General features: G+C 36.5%; 3 protein-coding genes across 5 annotated transcripts; 1 reads left to right on the top strand and 2 right to left on the bottom strand.

The window, feature by feature from the left end:
• Positions 1-415: 415 nt before the first annotated feature.
• On the bottom strand, positions 416-1,865 carry LOC140036093 (ACT domain-containing protein ACR12-like; the record flags this gene model as incomplete). The annotated part of the gene is made up of 4 exons (XM_072077356.1): positions 416-653; positions 1,343-1,411; positions 1,513-1,618; positions 1,774-1,865. Coding segments are annotated over 4 exons (330 nt in total), but the record flags the coding sequence as incomplete, so codon positions are not given.
• On the bottom strand, positions 1,563-3,032 carry LOC140036614 (uncharacterized). The gene is made up of 3 exons (XM_072078671.1): positions 2,650-3,032; positions 2,476-2,530; positions 1,563-2,178 (listed from the first exon to the last, which is right to left on the bottom strand). Exons 1-3 carry the CDS (start codon positions 2,823-2,825, stop codon positions 1,909-1,911), a joined length of 501 nt encoding a protein of 166 aa, XP_071934772.1. The 5' UTR covers positions 2,826-3,032; the 3' UTR covers positions 1,563-1,908.
• A 3,362-nt stretch (positions 3,033-6,394) lies between these two features.
• Positions 6,395-13,840, top strand: LOC113730668 (uncharacterized). Of its 3 annotated transcripts, none has more exons than XM_027255516.2 (14): positions 6,395-6,765; positions 7,081-7,177; positions 7,308-7,435; positions 7,568-7,679; positions 8,074-8,149; positions 9,121-9,217; positions 9,303-9,405; positions 9,866-9,999; positions 10,662-10,839; positions 11,075-11,229; positions 12,084-12,293; positions 12,547-12,894; positions 13,018-13,144; positions 13,436-13,840. In XM_027255516.2, exons 4-14 carry the CDS (start codon positions 7,625-7,627, stop codon positions 13,585-13,587), a joined length of 1,635 nt encoding a protein of 544 aa, XP_027111317.1. In that variant the 5' UTR covers positions 6,395-6,765; positions 7,081-7,177; positions 7,308-7,435; positions 7,568-7,624; the 3' UTR covers positions 13,588-13,840. The 3 variants fall into 3 exon arrangements, with proteins under 3 accessions (XP_027111317.1, XP_027111315.1, XP_027111316.1); XM_027255515.2 differs by having other exon boundaries at positions 6,628-6,765; positions 7,277-7,435; XM_027255514.2 differs by having other exon boundaries at positions 7,081-7,435.
• The last annotated feature ends 74 nt before the right edge of the window (positions 13,841-13,914 follow it).

The following is a 13,914-nucleotide window of genomic DNA, read 5'->3' as shown; positions in this document are numbered from 1 at the left end:
ATCCAAAATTTTAACCTCCAATTTTCTAATATTGAACTTTAGGAATTGCTTAATTTGACTTGTTTATTATATTGCTATAAATCTGAAATTGCGTCAAAATAAAATGGAAGCGCGTGACGGGAAGAAAACCATCCTCCCCTTGCTCGATGTCAAGTTGGAGGTTCAACGCTGTGGAGCAGCATGCTGGAATCTGGAAGGTTCTCGGCCCTTATTCCTTAAACCTTTAAAGGGTGGAGGAAAACACGTAGCATTCATGCCAAAAAAACACAAATTTTTCGAGTGAACCGTCGGGATGGCACTAACCAAAGCTAACTGCCCCTAGGACACGTCCAAGAAGTTTGTCATATGAGAAGCAAAAAGGTTTAAACTCTTCACATGGCTTGTTCCTCAATTTGACATAATAAAGGAAAAATAGTTTTCTAATAGAATGATGACATCTTTTCAATGGTAACAATGTTGCAAATACACCCTAAAAAATGGCAAGGAATGTGAGCTCAATTTCCTGATATATCATAATGCATTAGCAACTCAAGCCCTTCCATTGAGGCAGCGCAAAGGTTTGTACAGTGAGTATACAGTGAAGATACCATTTAGTAACTATCTTCATCAGTTTCTGGCCTCCGGAGGTAGTAACGCAGGCAATTAGTTAGCACCTGCAGGTTCAAATTGTAACTACAGAGAAGTGCAAGTTTAACATGCAAGGAACACATGCTTAAACAAAAGGATCATTGGCAAAACATAGAAAGAAGTTCTGCTCATTGGAAACTCTCAACATCAGCCCCCTATTCACCAATTGAGTGGGTCTTTTGACTTTGCTAATTGAAACACATGTTATCTTGCCAAAGATCCCAAGACACATCTCTAGATCAAGAAATGCCACTTCCCTTATTTTATGAGTAAATCTCAAAGACTCTTCACCTAAACTATAGGATTATTCAGGCAAAACATAAATTTTATTGAACCATTTCAGCTGCAAGTTTCCAAGAAAAAAACGTGCAAGTTCATCAAGGACTAATCAGTAAATAGCATTCGAACTCTTAGTTATCTTTATGTTCTGGACTAGTGCAATAAACCTTTAATCAAAGCACAAAAACACCCAGGATTATATTTATAATATTTGGGCTTAAAGGGAACACCAAAGATGAATCAGTTGTCAAATGCAAAAGGGGACTTCGACAGGATAGTAGAACCCAGGACACTGTAAGTAGTAGAAATTCTAGTCGGACTATCAATTGACAATATTAAAGAGCATTTGTATGCATGTGACCCCTTTCCTTTTGTTTTCATGCATACTCAAACACACACACATAGAGACTAAAAAACTAAAGTAGATTTCAATTACCTGGGACAAGGAATTGTTCAATGCTTGCCCTCTATAACTGACATGAAACTTGTCCTTTGCTACTAGACCCTAGAAATTAGTAAGTATTAGTTGATGCCAAAATATAACAACAGATGTTCACTCAGACACCAAATCAGGAAGGGAGAGAGAGGGGGGCCGAGAGGGCATACTTCTGTTTCAATTTCAACAGATTCAACATTAACATTGATGTCAGCCATAATTTTGATCATCTCTAAGAGCAGCCCAGGCCGATCAAATGTTTCAATATAAAGTAAGCTGAAACCACAAGACAAAAGCAAACAAATGAGTTCAGTCGGAGATGCTACAGAACTGTACTCGGAAAAAGCTACCCAACACTTAGTATTAGTTTGAGCCAGTTAATAACTTGGGGGCACATGCAAATAAAGAACTCAAGCTGCAAAAATGCACACCTCCTTGCAGGTCCATCATCCTTGACATGTATATGAGTAGTGAGGAGGTGACTTTTGGGTAGATAGCCGAGCTGACCTAGTGCGGTCTTTTCTTAAGCGAGGCAACTTACAAAGACTTGAGTCTCCTAACTTTCCCTACCCCCTTCCACTTGATACAAAAGATATCTCATGAACTACTTTCAAATCTTTCAAAAACAACTGCATAACGGATACCAAATAATAAAACTGGCACAAAAAGAAACAGAAACGTGATGACAGGCAGACAAAGGATGGTGACTTCACCGTGTCAATGAGAGCACCAAGACGATCGCCAAAGCTAACTTGTACTATTGTTGCATCAGAGTCAGAATCTTGATCTATCAGAACATTCGGCATAGGAATACCATCTCTATCTTGCACTAATTTCTGGAAACAGCAATTTTAACAGGCTCAATAATCAAATGAAATCTCTCAAAAGAGTACTACTGTAATCAAGTAATTTCCAGCATATCCGCAGCTCACTTTTCAGTACAAACAAATTTTATAATAATGCGCTAAACAGAAAAAAACATCAAATAACTTCATAGCTGTGATTTCACTGAAAAGCTTGGATAATCTTGATATTATTCACAGCAACTTAAAGCGACTGAACAATAAAAAGAACTTTTCAAAAAAGAAGAAGAAGACAAGGCTAAACAAGAAACTTGGTAAATCGTAACTAACCAATGAGGCTAAACTAACTGATTCCACACCATCGATCGAAGCGCAACTAATATTCCTATCAAAATATAAGCAAAAAAATATAATACTTTTATTTAGATCAAACATTACATTAAAAAAAAACTATAAATAAAGTTTTAAGCCATTTGAGATGAAGAAGTTGAACGGTTTGCTTACCTTTTGGTAGTGATTCCGAAATGAAATAACCCGCGGGTGAGTTTAGATGAGGAGGCGGAAAAGGAGAGATTCAAGTGACGAGTGAAGAAGTCACAATCGGAATGGGACAACTTGGATCGAATAGGAGCGAAGGTAGCTGCAGCAGCAGGACTGAAGAAAGCGTTGGCGATAGCCATAGCGACTTCTCTCGGAGGTTCCGATCAGGCGGAAATGGTGGAAAATTACTTGAAAATTGAAATATCAAAATCTGCTTGGTTATATAGTAGTGTAGTCAAGAGCATGAGCTGAACCGATTGAAGAGGTGGAAGTTACTGCTAGCTGGGGACGAATGGTGACGTCGTTGGGATATTATTGTTTATATCTCCTCTTTCGGAGAAATATATTCATTTCCAGCAGGACCGTTACGCAGTGTATTTCGTCATCAAGTGTAGAGGTGGCAAAATGGGCGGGATTGGTGAGATTTGCTTGGGTTTGAGATGGAACCGAATCATATGGATTTGGGTTCAATCTTATCCATATGTGTTTTGAAACTAACTTGGGCGGGATCACTTTGGGATAGGTTTAGATTGATCCCGCCCAATACCCAAATCTATTTTTTACATATTTTTTTTCCTTTAATTCATTTTTTATTTTTTATATAATTTTAATATTTTTTATTTATTAAATTTCTTTTAGTTTTATTTAATAAACATGCAAGTGCTTTATACTCAGAATTTGCACGAAAAATTGGATTAACAAATAAAGGAAAAGATAGATATACAGCCATATTCCAACATATATCAAGATGGCCAAGGTACTTAGGGTGTTGAATATTTATTCTTATTATTGTCCAAGAATGACAGGTTTAAACTGACTGAAATGCTGGAAATTCTTGTAGATAATGACTATAAAGACTACTAGATTATATTCGCTGTTATGACTACAAAAATTGTTAAAGATAATTTTTTAATCTAAAACTCCGTTTGGATTGGCTATTTTTTCAAAAAATAAGTTTTTCAAATACAATGTTACAGTAATATACAATAATTCAAAAAACATCCCATCCATATTAGTATATCAAATATTTCAAAAAAAAATTATAGTAAAAATTTTTCATATACACTGTTACAATAAAAATATTTCAAAAACACCTCCCAAAAACAGCTAATCCAAACGGAGCCCTTGCTATTTGAACCCAGTGGGTACCCAAGTATTTTTCAAAATTTTCCATCAATTAATGGGTATAATTAGAATTTATCCCATTTTAAACCCAATATTAAATTTCGGTACCCATCCCCCCCAAAGTCCCCATGGGCATGGGTAATCCATTGGGATTTGGGACAAATTGCCACCTCTAATCAAGTGGGACCCAGGTATGGGATGGTGGAAGCCACGCCAGGCGGTGATCTGATGGGGCTGACGACCACTCCCCTTCCCAAAGAGCTCACTTCTGCTCTTCCACGATCAGCCCGCCGTGCAATTGAGGAATTATCTGGAACGGTGCTGGTATTGGGCTTAGGCTTGCTTAGACCCAGTCCATGGTCTGATGAAGAGGTCCACAAGGGCTAGTTTGGGAGTTTAGGAGAGGATAGCTAATTCATTTGTGTATTTTACTTTTACTTTTTTTTTTCTTTTTAATAAAACATCATAATTTCAATGAAATTTGCACTAATTGGAAAAAAAATTCCATCAAATGTACGCATATACCAAAGATTTGAATAATAGATACTATACATCTGAAAAATACATAAAATTTACACTATAAAACTATAAAATATTTCTAAAATAAGATACAGTGCTTATAGCCTGAAAAACATGTGTACATACTTCCAATCGACAAATTTGGTGATCAATTACTTAAAATCTAGATATTATAATGAGATGCGTTGATCAAATTTAAGGAATTCCAAATCTGAAAATGTGTATATTTTACTTATTCACCTTTAGGTTTGTACTATTATACGTCATTTATTTTTCTTTTTATCAAGTTCAAAATCAAGAATTCTGTTGTCAATACATATGTAATTCTGAAAGCAATTAGTGATGAGATTATTTTTACAGTGGCGATGATATAAGAAAAAGTCTATTTCTTATATCAAGAAGGCTAAAAAACAATCGTATTTAATATCTCTTATATCGATCAGTTGCTTGATGCGTTTGTTTAATATAAAATTTTTCAAATAAAAATGTAATATGATTGGAATCACGGATCATAAAAGTGATTCATATAATTAAATATAAACGATTTTGTAAATAGATTTATGGGTCAAAATAATATTAATCCAAATTTGGCAATTGAAAAGTTACTGCCCTTTTTATTTTGAAGTCGAATTAGGTTATCCGAAAGCATAACATGAATTATTTAGAGCGCATTTCATAAAACTAATGTTTGAAAACTAAATTTTGAAATCTAAAATATAAAGTTTGAATCCATTAAGTTATTTAATTGTCAAGTACTAATTCTAATATATTTGAGTGTATATAACATTAAGTGATAAGTAAATACTTTAACACTTATTTTTTAGAACAAATATTGTTTAGAAAATTCAATATCATTAGATGTTCTAATTTTGGTTATCAAACACGTCTAAACATGTTAAGATTTGAATTCATTAAATTTAAATGTTAAATTGTGTTATGAAACAAAACCTATGTCTTTTTTTTCATAAGGAGGTTAAAGAACATGAAAGCGGAAAAAACACATTTTCAAATTACAAAAAGGGTACGTTTGGTAAACCATAACGGGAGTTTGCGTATGTCATCTTGTCCAAGATGTTTCCTATGTGCAAATTAAAATAAAGAAAGTTAAATGTGATTTTTGCAACTTAATAGTACCTTTATGCAATTATCATAAATCTTGTGGAGGTATGTTATGCTATACAAAAAATACAGAATCAAGATGTATTTGTGCATAACCATGTATATATAAATACACGTGCGTGCGCACATACACACACATATATATACATATATATATAGATGTATACACATATTTATAAGTAAATACACGTGTGTATATTTCAACTTTGTGGAATGAATTAAGATAAGAGTTGTCTGTTTCCGTTCAACATCTTGAAAATATTAGATGAATATGGAGTTATTTGCAAAAATTTTTTATTACATCATAAATACGTTTTTTAATACTTTTTTTATTCTTTCAACTATTTTTTATATCACATATATTACATCACAAATAATTGCACTGTTGATTTCGTGCCTAACTAATGTGGAATTAATTTTCAGTAGCCCTTGAAAAAAATTAAAATAGCTCTCCACCAGCCAAACGTGTTGGCTTCCCTCACATATTTGACTTTTTTACCAAAGTCAGGATGACTTTTGATCATTTTACAAACCTAAACCCCGAGGAAACCACAAAAGCCGGCCAACTTTTGAGGTTCCTCAGGAGACTGATAAACTAACCCAAACCCCCTCCCCCAACACTCGATGTGGGATAACTACCTTAAGTAGGGCAACTGCTACTAAGACCTAAAGAGACCTCACTAACCCCGGACATGCAATTGTCTTTTTTACCAAAGCCAGGATGACTTTTGATCATTTTACAAACCTAAATCCCGAGAAAACCACAAAAGCCGGCCAACTCTTGAGATTCCTCAGGAGATTGATAAACTAACCCAAACCCCCCCCCCCAACACTCGATGTGGGATAACTACCTTAAGCAGGGCAGCTGCTACTAAGATCCAAAGAGACCTCACTAACCCCTCACCTATTTGACTACAAATAGGAAAAGTAAAAAGAGTTTGGAGCCAAGGAGAGACAGGGAGAGAGAGAGATTTGGTGACTCCCACTTTGTCCTTGTCTCCTCTTCACAGAGGACTCCCATACGACGAAGGATCACAAGAAGAAGTCCAGCTCCGCGTCTCCTCTATTGCTTTGTACAACTATACATGTGAGGGAAAAAGAGTCTCCTCAGTTGGGTCCTTCCAAGTTTCTTCAGTTGCTTGCATCCCCAGAACAGAAAACCCGAGAAAAGCAAAGTCAAGTCCCCCCACCCCCAACTCTTATCTCTCTCTTCCTTCACTTTATTTTTGGCAAATTCAAATTCCTGCATTGAACCAAGGAAAAGGGCTCAAGAAAATCCATCAACCACAATTGTTTTGCATCATTGCCTCGCTCCTTGTACGTTTTCTTGTTTAATTCATTTAATATGCCAGAAACTATTTTCTGTGATTGGTTGGATCTTGTGATCACTAGAATTTATACATGGACTTCACGAATGAGTACCTGCATAGCTTGGACAATTAGTTATGCAATTCAATTCGATTTGGTAGGTATTAGGACTGTAGTGTACCTACCTTTTCAGCAGAGGGCCCATTGTAATTTGCCTTCTAATTAAATTTGAGTGATTTTTTTACCTTTCTTTATGGTAAGTTTGTGGTAATTTTGTTGCATTACTGATTACTGTTAAATTTGAAATTTTGACCTGGGCTGCAGGTACAGCTGTTGTACAATCAAAGGAGGGATACTAATAGGCAATTGATGTCGGAGGGTTGATTTGAGTATTGCGGTGGTGTCGGTGTTCTTAGCATTGGCGAGTTTGCTCAAATGTTTTTTCCCAAATAATCAATCTCCTAATAAAAAAAACATCAATATACTTACCGTTACTTTCTCAACTTGATTGATAACTTAGCCGCTGGTGACAATGCTGGGGTTTAGTGCAGCTGTTGCCTCTCCTTCCCCTGTCTCGACTGACGCAGCCGTCCTAGCCGCCCCTCGCGCTCCACGCGCCGTCGCTGCTCTTCCCCTCTTCGTTCGAATAACAAATACCATCTCTCCTTCCAACCTGGAGGTATTCAACACCAACATTCAACAGTTCTCCGAATTCGATCCTTTTTTTTTCCCCTGCTTTTGCTTTGTAGTCCATTAGCGGCGTTGTTACTGTTGAAAACTATATTAATGCTCTGTGGTTGGCTGGTTGTAGTATCTGTCTTCGTCGACGACGTCGTTAAGGTCCAATAGTTGTTCTTCAGTTAAAGCCATGGCTGAAGCTGGAGCTCTTTCAGCACCCACGACACCCACGACACCCGCGCGTGGTACTTTTTTACTGCTCTCATGTGCTCAGCCTTTTTTCCGTATTCCCTCATGTTGAATCCTTAAATTGTTGAATAGAGCAATGACTTTGATCTTTTCATCGTAATGGAGGCAAATACTTAAGAATTGAAAATGAAAAGAAGAATTTGAGCATGGTTAACGAGTTCGAAATTGCTATTTACTAGCCCTGTTGCACTAACCATCAAGAATTATGTGAAAAGTTTTTATTGTTGCAAGGGTTTATGTATCATTTATAGCTAACTCCAGTATTTTGTAGTAAAATGTAGCAAGTTAATCTAATATGAGATAAATATCTAACAGCTAACATGCTAACTGTTCTTTTTTATCTTTTTTAGCTTCCCTGTATTTAATTGATTGAAATCTTTGTTTTCATAGGGAGGAAGCACGCTTTGATTTCGCTATCAGATAAAACGGATGTGACTGTGCTTAGCAGCAGACTTCAGGAACTGGGGTAAGTTAAGTTAATATTTCACATTTGAAAGTTTACATATCTTTTGTAATTTGGAGCCGCTTGCTAGGAGTTCCTCCAATGTAGAAATTTTTTATAACAACTATATTGAGAGACAGTTGCTGTAAGGGTGGAAGTTTTGGCACCAGCTGCACGCACAAAGAAAAAATGATCTGTTTTGATTGTATGTAACTGCTTTGTTTCTGTTGGAGCTGTAGCTGCTTCTCTTGTTAACTTGGATTGCTTTAGATTCATTATTTATGCTAGTTGTATTATTTAAAAGTTTTGTAAGGAGTACATTACCAAGGGGATCTTGGTAATTTTCCTATATGCTCAATGGCTGTGGCTCATCGAGACTTTTTGTCTAGTTTATTGAACTTTTCAATTTAGGATTTCATAATTGACTGAGTCTCTTTGTTTCTTTGCACATGCTTGGCTTTTGTTGCCTTGGTTCATAGGGACTTTGATGCATATAGCATATATTTTTTTTGCCAAATACATTTGCATTTTTTTTAAAAAAAATGCTAGATGGGACAGAAGAACCCCCCCTCCCCCCGGGGGGATGTAAGGCATTTTGTATCTTTTCATTTTTACTTCTTTTAGTGTGCCTTCAATGGTTTAACTTCTCCATGGTGATCATTAACAGAACATGCACACTTGCTAACTTAATAAAAAAAAAAGATGGTCCTAATGCGTATGTTTTTTATTATGCTTTTTGGCTGGTAGGTACCATATTTTGATGAACCTTGTCAATTTTAGATGTACTGAAATGATAATGAATGCCTTCACTTGTATGGAGCTTGACATTGTAATCATGATGTTTAATTTATATTTCAGTTAGCTAAAACTTGGGGAGGGGATATTATTGGTATTGTGGAAAATACCATGCACGAGAGCTGTAATATAGCAAACTTTTCTATTATAAAATTGGTGGTGCTTGACTGCTTGTCAAGCTAATCTATCTTCAAATGCAGGTACACAATTATTTCAACTGGAGGAACAGCATCTGCTTTGGAAAGTGATGGTCTATCTGTGACTAAAGTGGAAGATCTCACTGGTTTTCCTGAAATGGTAAGCTGCTTGTTAAAATTGTGATTTTATGACAGATAAAACGATACTACTGGCCCACTTCCCTTAACTTGTAAATCCTGTACAGCTTGATGGTCGTGTAAAAACTCTGCATCCTAGCATACATGGGGGTATCCTTGCTAGGAGAGATTTGGCGCATCACATGGAAGCCCTTGACAAGCACAAGATTGGTGAGCATAGTTTACAATTCTGTTGGTTGAGTGGATGCGAAAACATCATTAGAGGTGAAAAAATGAATTGGTCACTTTCTCATTTTAGAGTTGAGAGCAGGCTCTGAGAACCTGTTGACCTTCAAATTGGCGATGAAAGATGTCATGTGGGTAGTTGTAATCCCCTGGAAGAGTAACTAAGGAACTGCATCCCCTTGACTATACCTTTAATCTTCAAGGCCATAAACAACACCTTAATCATATCCTGCCAATGCTGCAAGTCATACTTTTATTGTTATCTTACATTACCTATCTGATATGTGTAACTGAAATAAATAGGACATGAAAATGTATTTCAGAATGTTTGCATCTTCAATTTGAAAAATGAACACCTTTCCTTGCATCTGGAGTGGAAGACTTTAGTTGCTTGTTTGCCTTATTACGTTACCCCAGCCATCTTTAAAACAACTCCCTTTTGCAGGTACAATTGATGTAGTGGTGGTCAATTTATATCCATTTTATGAAAAAGTTTCCTCTTCAAGTGGAATATCTTTTGAAGATGCAATTGAGAACATTGATATTGGTGGCCCAACCATGATAAGAGCTGCCGCAAAGGTTATTAACCTCAACCTTGTTGCTTTTGTTTTCTTCATTTTATTTATTAACATGTCTCATATCCATTCTCCTTGCTGCTGGATATGTTTTGAAAAGCTGTCAAATTCTTTAGGCAGGCCTGTATAAACCTTGTGTAACATTAGACTCAACAATTGTCTAATTCTAGGGTCTGATACTAAACACTGGGGATTTAATGAGTCATGAGTTTGAGGAAAACTAAAGTAATGATGCATCAAATGATGCGCTTTTGAAAAGCTTTGTGAGCTTGAAGCTAGTGCTTTAAATTACCTGTGGTGCTGTAGCAAGTAGTAAAGAATAATACTATAGCCCTGCTTCTTGATGACAAAGAAATAAAAGTTCTTACTGTTTGTGGAGTTTGTATAATGCAAACAAAAGTTACTCTTTCTTACATCTTTTTAGTTTTGAAGGTTTATTAGTTGTAATTAGGCTCAGTTGCAAATCACTTGTGTGAGCTTCAATTGGCATCTTTCATATCTGTGCGTTAATGTTTAGGTGATATATCTTGTTATAAATGAAAAACCCTACTTGTGTGTATTGGCAAGTCAAAGTCTTTTCCTATGGTAGCAAAAAATGCTCTTTAGGCTAATCTGTAAGATAGCACCAAATGACAACTGTCTTATTTTTCAATGCTATATCCACAGAATCACAAGGATGTTTTGGTGGTGGTTGATCCAGAAGACTACCCTGCACTTCTAGAGTTTCTTCGTGGAAAGCAAGACAACCAACAATTTAGGAGAAAGCTGGCTCAGAAGGCTTTCCAGCATGTTGCCTCTTACGACACTGCAGTTTCAGAGTGGTTGTGGAAGCAAACATCAGAAGGTATTAATTTTTCTTATGGGTAGAAATATTTTTGTCAAATCATCCATGCCAGACGTATAGTTTCCAAGATCGCTTTGCCATGAGATTCCTTATCTCTACATGCTTCAAAAGTTGAATTCATGTTGGCAACTACTCGAAAGATTGTGGGTTCTTTATTTAAAGGTTGAAAACCAATAAGTTTGAATCATCCCATCATCTGTCCACTCATATTGACTAGTTTCTTGTGGATTTGAAGATAAGTTTCCTCCCAATATGACTGCGTCTCTCTCACTCAAAAATGCACTTCGGTATGGTGAAAATCCTCACCAGAAGGCTGCATTTTATGTTGACAAGTCTCTTGCTGAGGTTAATGGTGGTGGTATTGCAACTGCTATTCAACACCATGGAAAGGTAAGCGACTGATGCCTAACTCGATCTGCATTCTTTTCAGGCCTCATTTCTTGAATGATTTTGTTCCATAGAGTGTCCTATTTAATGACCTTTTCCATTAGGCTGACTGTGTGCTACCTCAATCGAAAGTTAGCCATGTTTCATGTTGGTCATGGAACTGAATGTAAGTGATATAACACGATCAAGGCTTTGCTTTGATATGTTGAAAGATCAACCTGGTGGAGAGAGGAATGAATCCTTTGGTGTATTAAGGATGATTATATTTATCCTTTCCTTTTGGACAAAAGGAAAATGATATCATTTGACTCGACACAATTTTTGTTGTACCTGGAACAGAGGAGAGTATAGTGAAGTTTTGCCGTCCTCTTTTGTGATGGGGTCTAGTGTGGTGAGGAATCAGGGAGTAAAGCTTTTGAACTGCTTGCAAGTAGTGTTATCCATATTTCTTTGTGCCTTTTTCAGGGTTTTTTAAATCTTATCCTGCTATAAATTAGTTACAGCTCTGCTGTAATCAAAGTTTTTATGGTTTGAAAATTTATATCCTTTTATAGACATTTTACCATAACGCTGCAAATTAATAACCTTGTACATTTTCTCCAGATGAAAGAAATGCTTGCTGTCTTCTAAATGATGTCTTATCATTTTAATTAGTGTGTTTTCAATTTTCCTGAGCGAGTCTGCTTGTGTTATGCTTCCATTTTTCAAACTTATTGAATCTCTCTTTTTAGCTAAATCTGGAATTACTTCCATTTACTGTGTTAAATTCCTATTTTTGAGCTTTACATTGAGTAAGAGATTTTTTATAATTTGAACTTTGTATCAGACTCAGATTGCTTTTGTATCCTTTGGTACAGGAGATGTCATATAATAACTATTTAGATGCAGATGCAGCGTGGAATTGCGTGTGTGAATTTAATAGACCTACTTGTGTCATTGTGAAACACACAAATCCTTGTGGAGTTGCTTCACGTGATGATATTGTTGAAGCATATAGACTGGCGGTGAAAGCAGATCCAGTGAGCGCTTTTGGTGGTATTGTAGCCTTTAATGTGGAAGTTGATGAGGTAATTTTCATGTCTTCTTCATGGTGTTGACATTGAAGTTCTGTGCTATTTTTTTTTTCAGGCCCTAGCCCAGTTAGGGGAATGTTTTGTCTTCAAATTTTAACTTCTAATCTGAGTGATGAAATGTGGTGCCTGTGCTTAACCATTGCACAATGTGCTCTACAATGATCTTGATATAATGTTAGCTGTTTTTCATTTGGAACAACTGAAATCCATTTTTAACTGCTCAAGTTCTTGAAAATTGTCTCCTTAGGTGCTGGCTAAGGACATTCGAGAATTTAGAAGCCCAACTGACAATGAAACTCGAATGTTTTATGAGATTGTTGTTGCACCCAAGTATACCAAAAAGGGGCTAGAGGTTCTTCGTGGAAAATCCAAGGCTTTGAGAATACTTGAGGCAAGTAAAAATAGTAAAGGAAAACTCTCGCTCAGGCAAGTTGGTGGGGGTTGGTTAGCTCAGGATTCAGATGATTTAGTTTCTGAAGATATCGAATTCAAATCAGTCTCTGATAAGGCTCCACAAGAAAGTGAGCTTTCTGATGCACGGTTTGCATGGCTCTGTGCGAAGCATGTCAAGAGTAATGCCATTGTCATTGCAAAGGTGAGTTTAATCTAGCTGAACATAAACAACATTTCCCCCAAGTAAGGAAATAAAAAGAATACAGGTGGTAAAAAATGTCTAGATTCAGATGATTTGTTTTTGACCCTACTCCTTGCTTGGCAGGACAATTGCATGTTAGGTATGGGAAGCGGGCAACCAAACAGGTTGGAAAGCTTCAGGATAGCTTTAAGGAAAGCTGGGGATGAAGTCAAGGGAGCTGCTTTGGCTAGTGATGCTTTCTTTCCATTTGGTAAACATTTCATTACCTTAATGAACCAATATTGGATTTTGGTTTATTTACCTGGCTGAGTTCAGTTTGAGGTGGGATTAAAGACAAAATGTCAGGGAGAGGTTTATTTATTAATTTACTTATTTTTATTTTTGGATTGAGAAAGGTAATAGGTCTGCACCACTGAAGGGACTTCTTGACATGAAAAAGTTCCAAGTGGTAGCAGAACATAAGACTGAAGGATAAGCCAAATCAAATCATAGACAACTGGTTACCTACCCCTATCTTTCTAAAGTTTTCTTTTGTGAACAGCCTGGAACGATGCTGTTGAAGAAGCATGTCAAAGTGGGATAAGCGTCATTGCGGAGCCTGGAGGTAGCATCAGAGATGTCGATGCTATCGACTGCTGTAAGAAATACGGAGTATCCCTGCTTTTCACCAATGTGAGGCACTTTAGGCATTAAAAAGGGAATTTTGAGTTTTAGAAGTGTTGCATGCCTTGAGGAGCAATTTCCAAGCTCGCAGCCAAAATCAAGGCCTGAAAGCTTTGGTAGTTAACCGAGTAGTTGATAAATCGACAATCTTGAATCTTCTTATATTTAAATTTGACTGGTTTTCAAAATGCATTATGAGCTAATTCTGTGTACATCTGGGAGCCAGAGTGCCTTTCCCACTGTACCTCCATATTTCTAATATTGAACTTTAGGAATTGCTTAATTTGACTTGTTTATTATATTGCTCCAAATCTGAGTTGCGTAAAAGAAATTGATGATAAAATGGAGACACGTGAC

Source organism: Coffea arabica, chromosome 2e (assembly GCF_036785885.1).
Source record: "Coffea arabica cultivar ET-39 chromosome 2e, Coffea Arabica ET-39 HiFi, whole genome shotgun sequence".
In the NCBI taxonomy this organism is placed as follows: domain Eukaryota; kingdom Viridiplantae; phylum Streptophyta; class Magnoliopsida; order Gentianales; family Rubiaceae; genus Coffea; species Coffea arabica.
The sequence above is the reverse complement of the archived record's forward strand: the minus strand, read 5'-3'. Positions and strand labels throughout refer to the sequence as shown.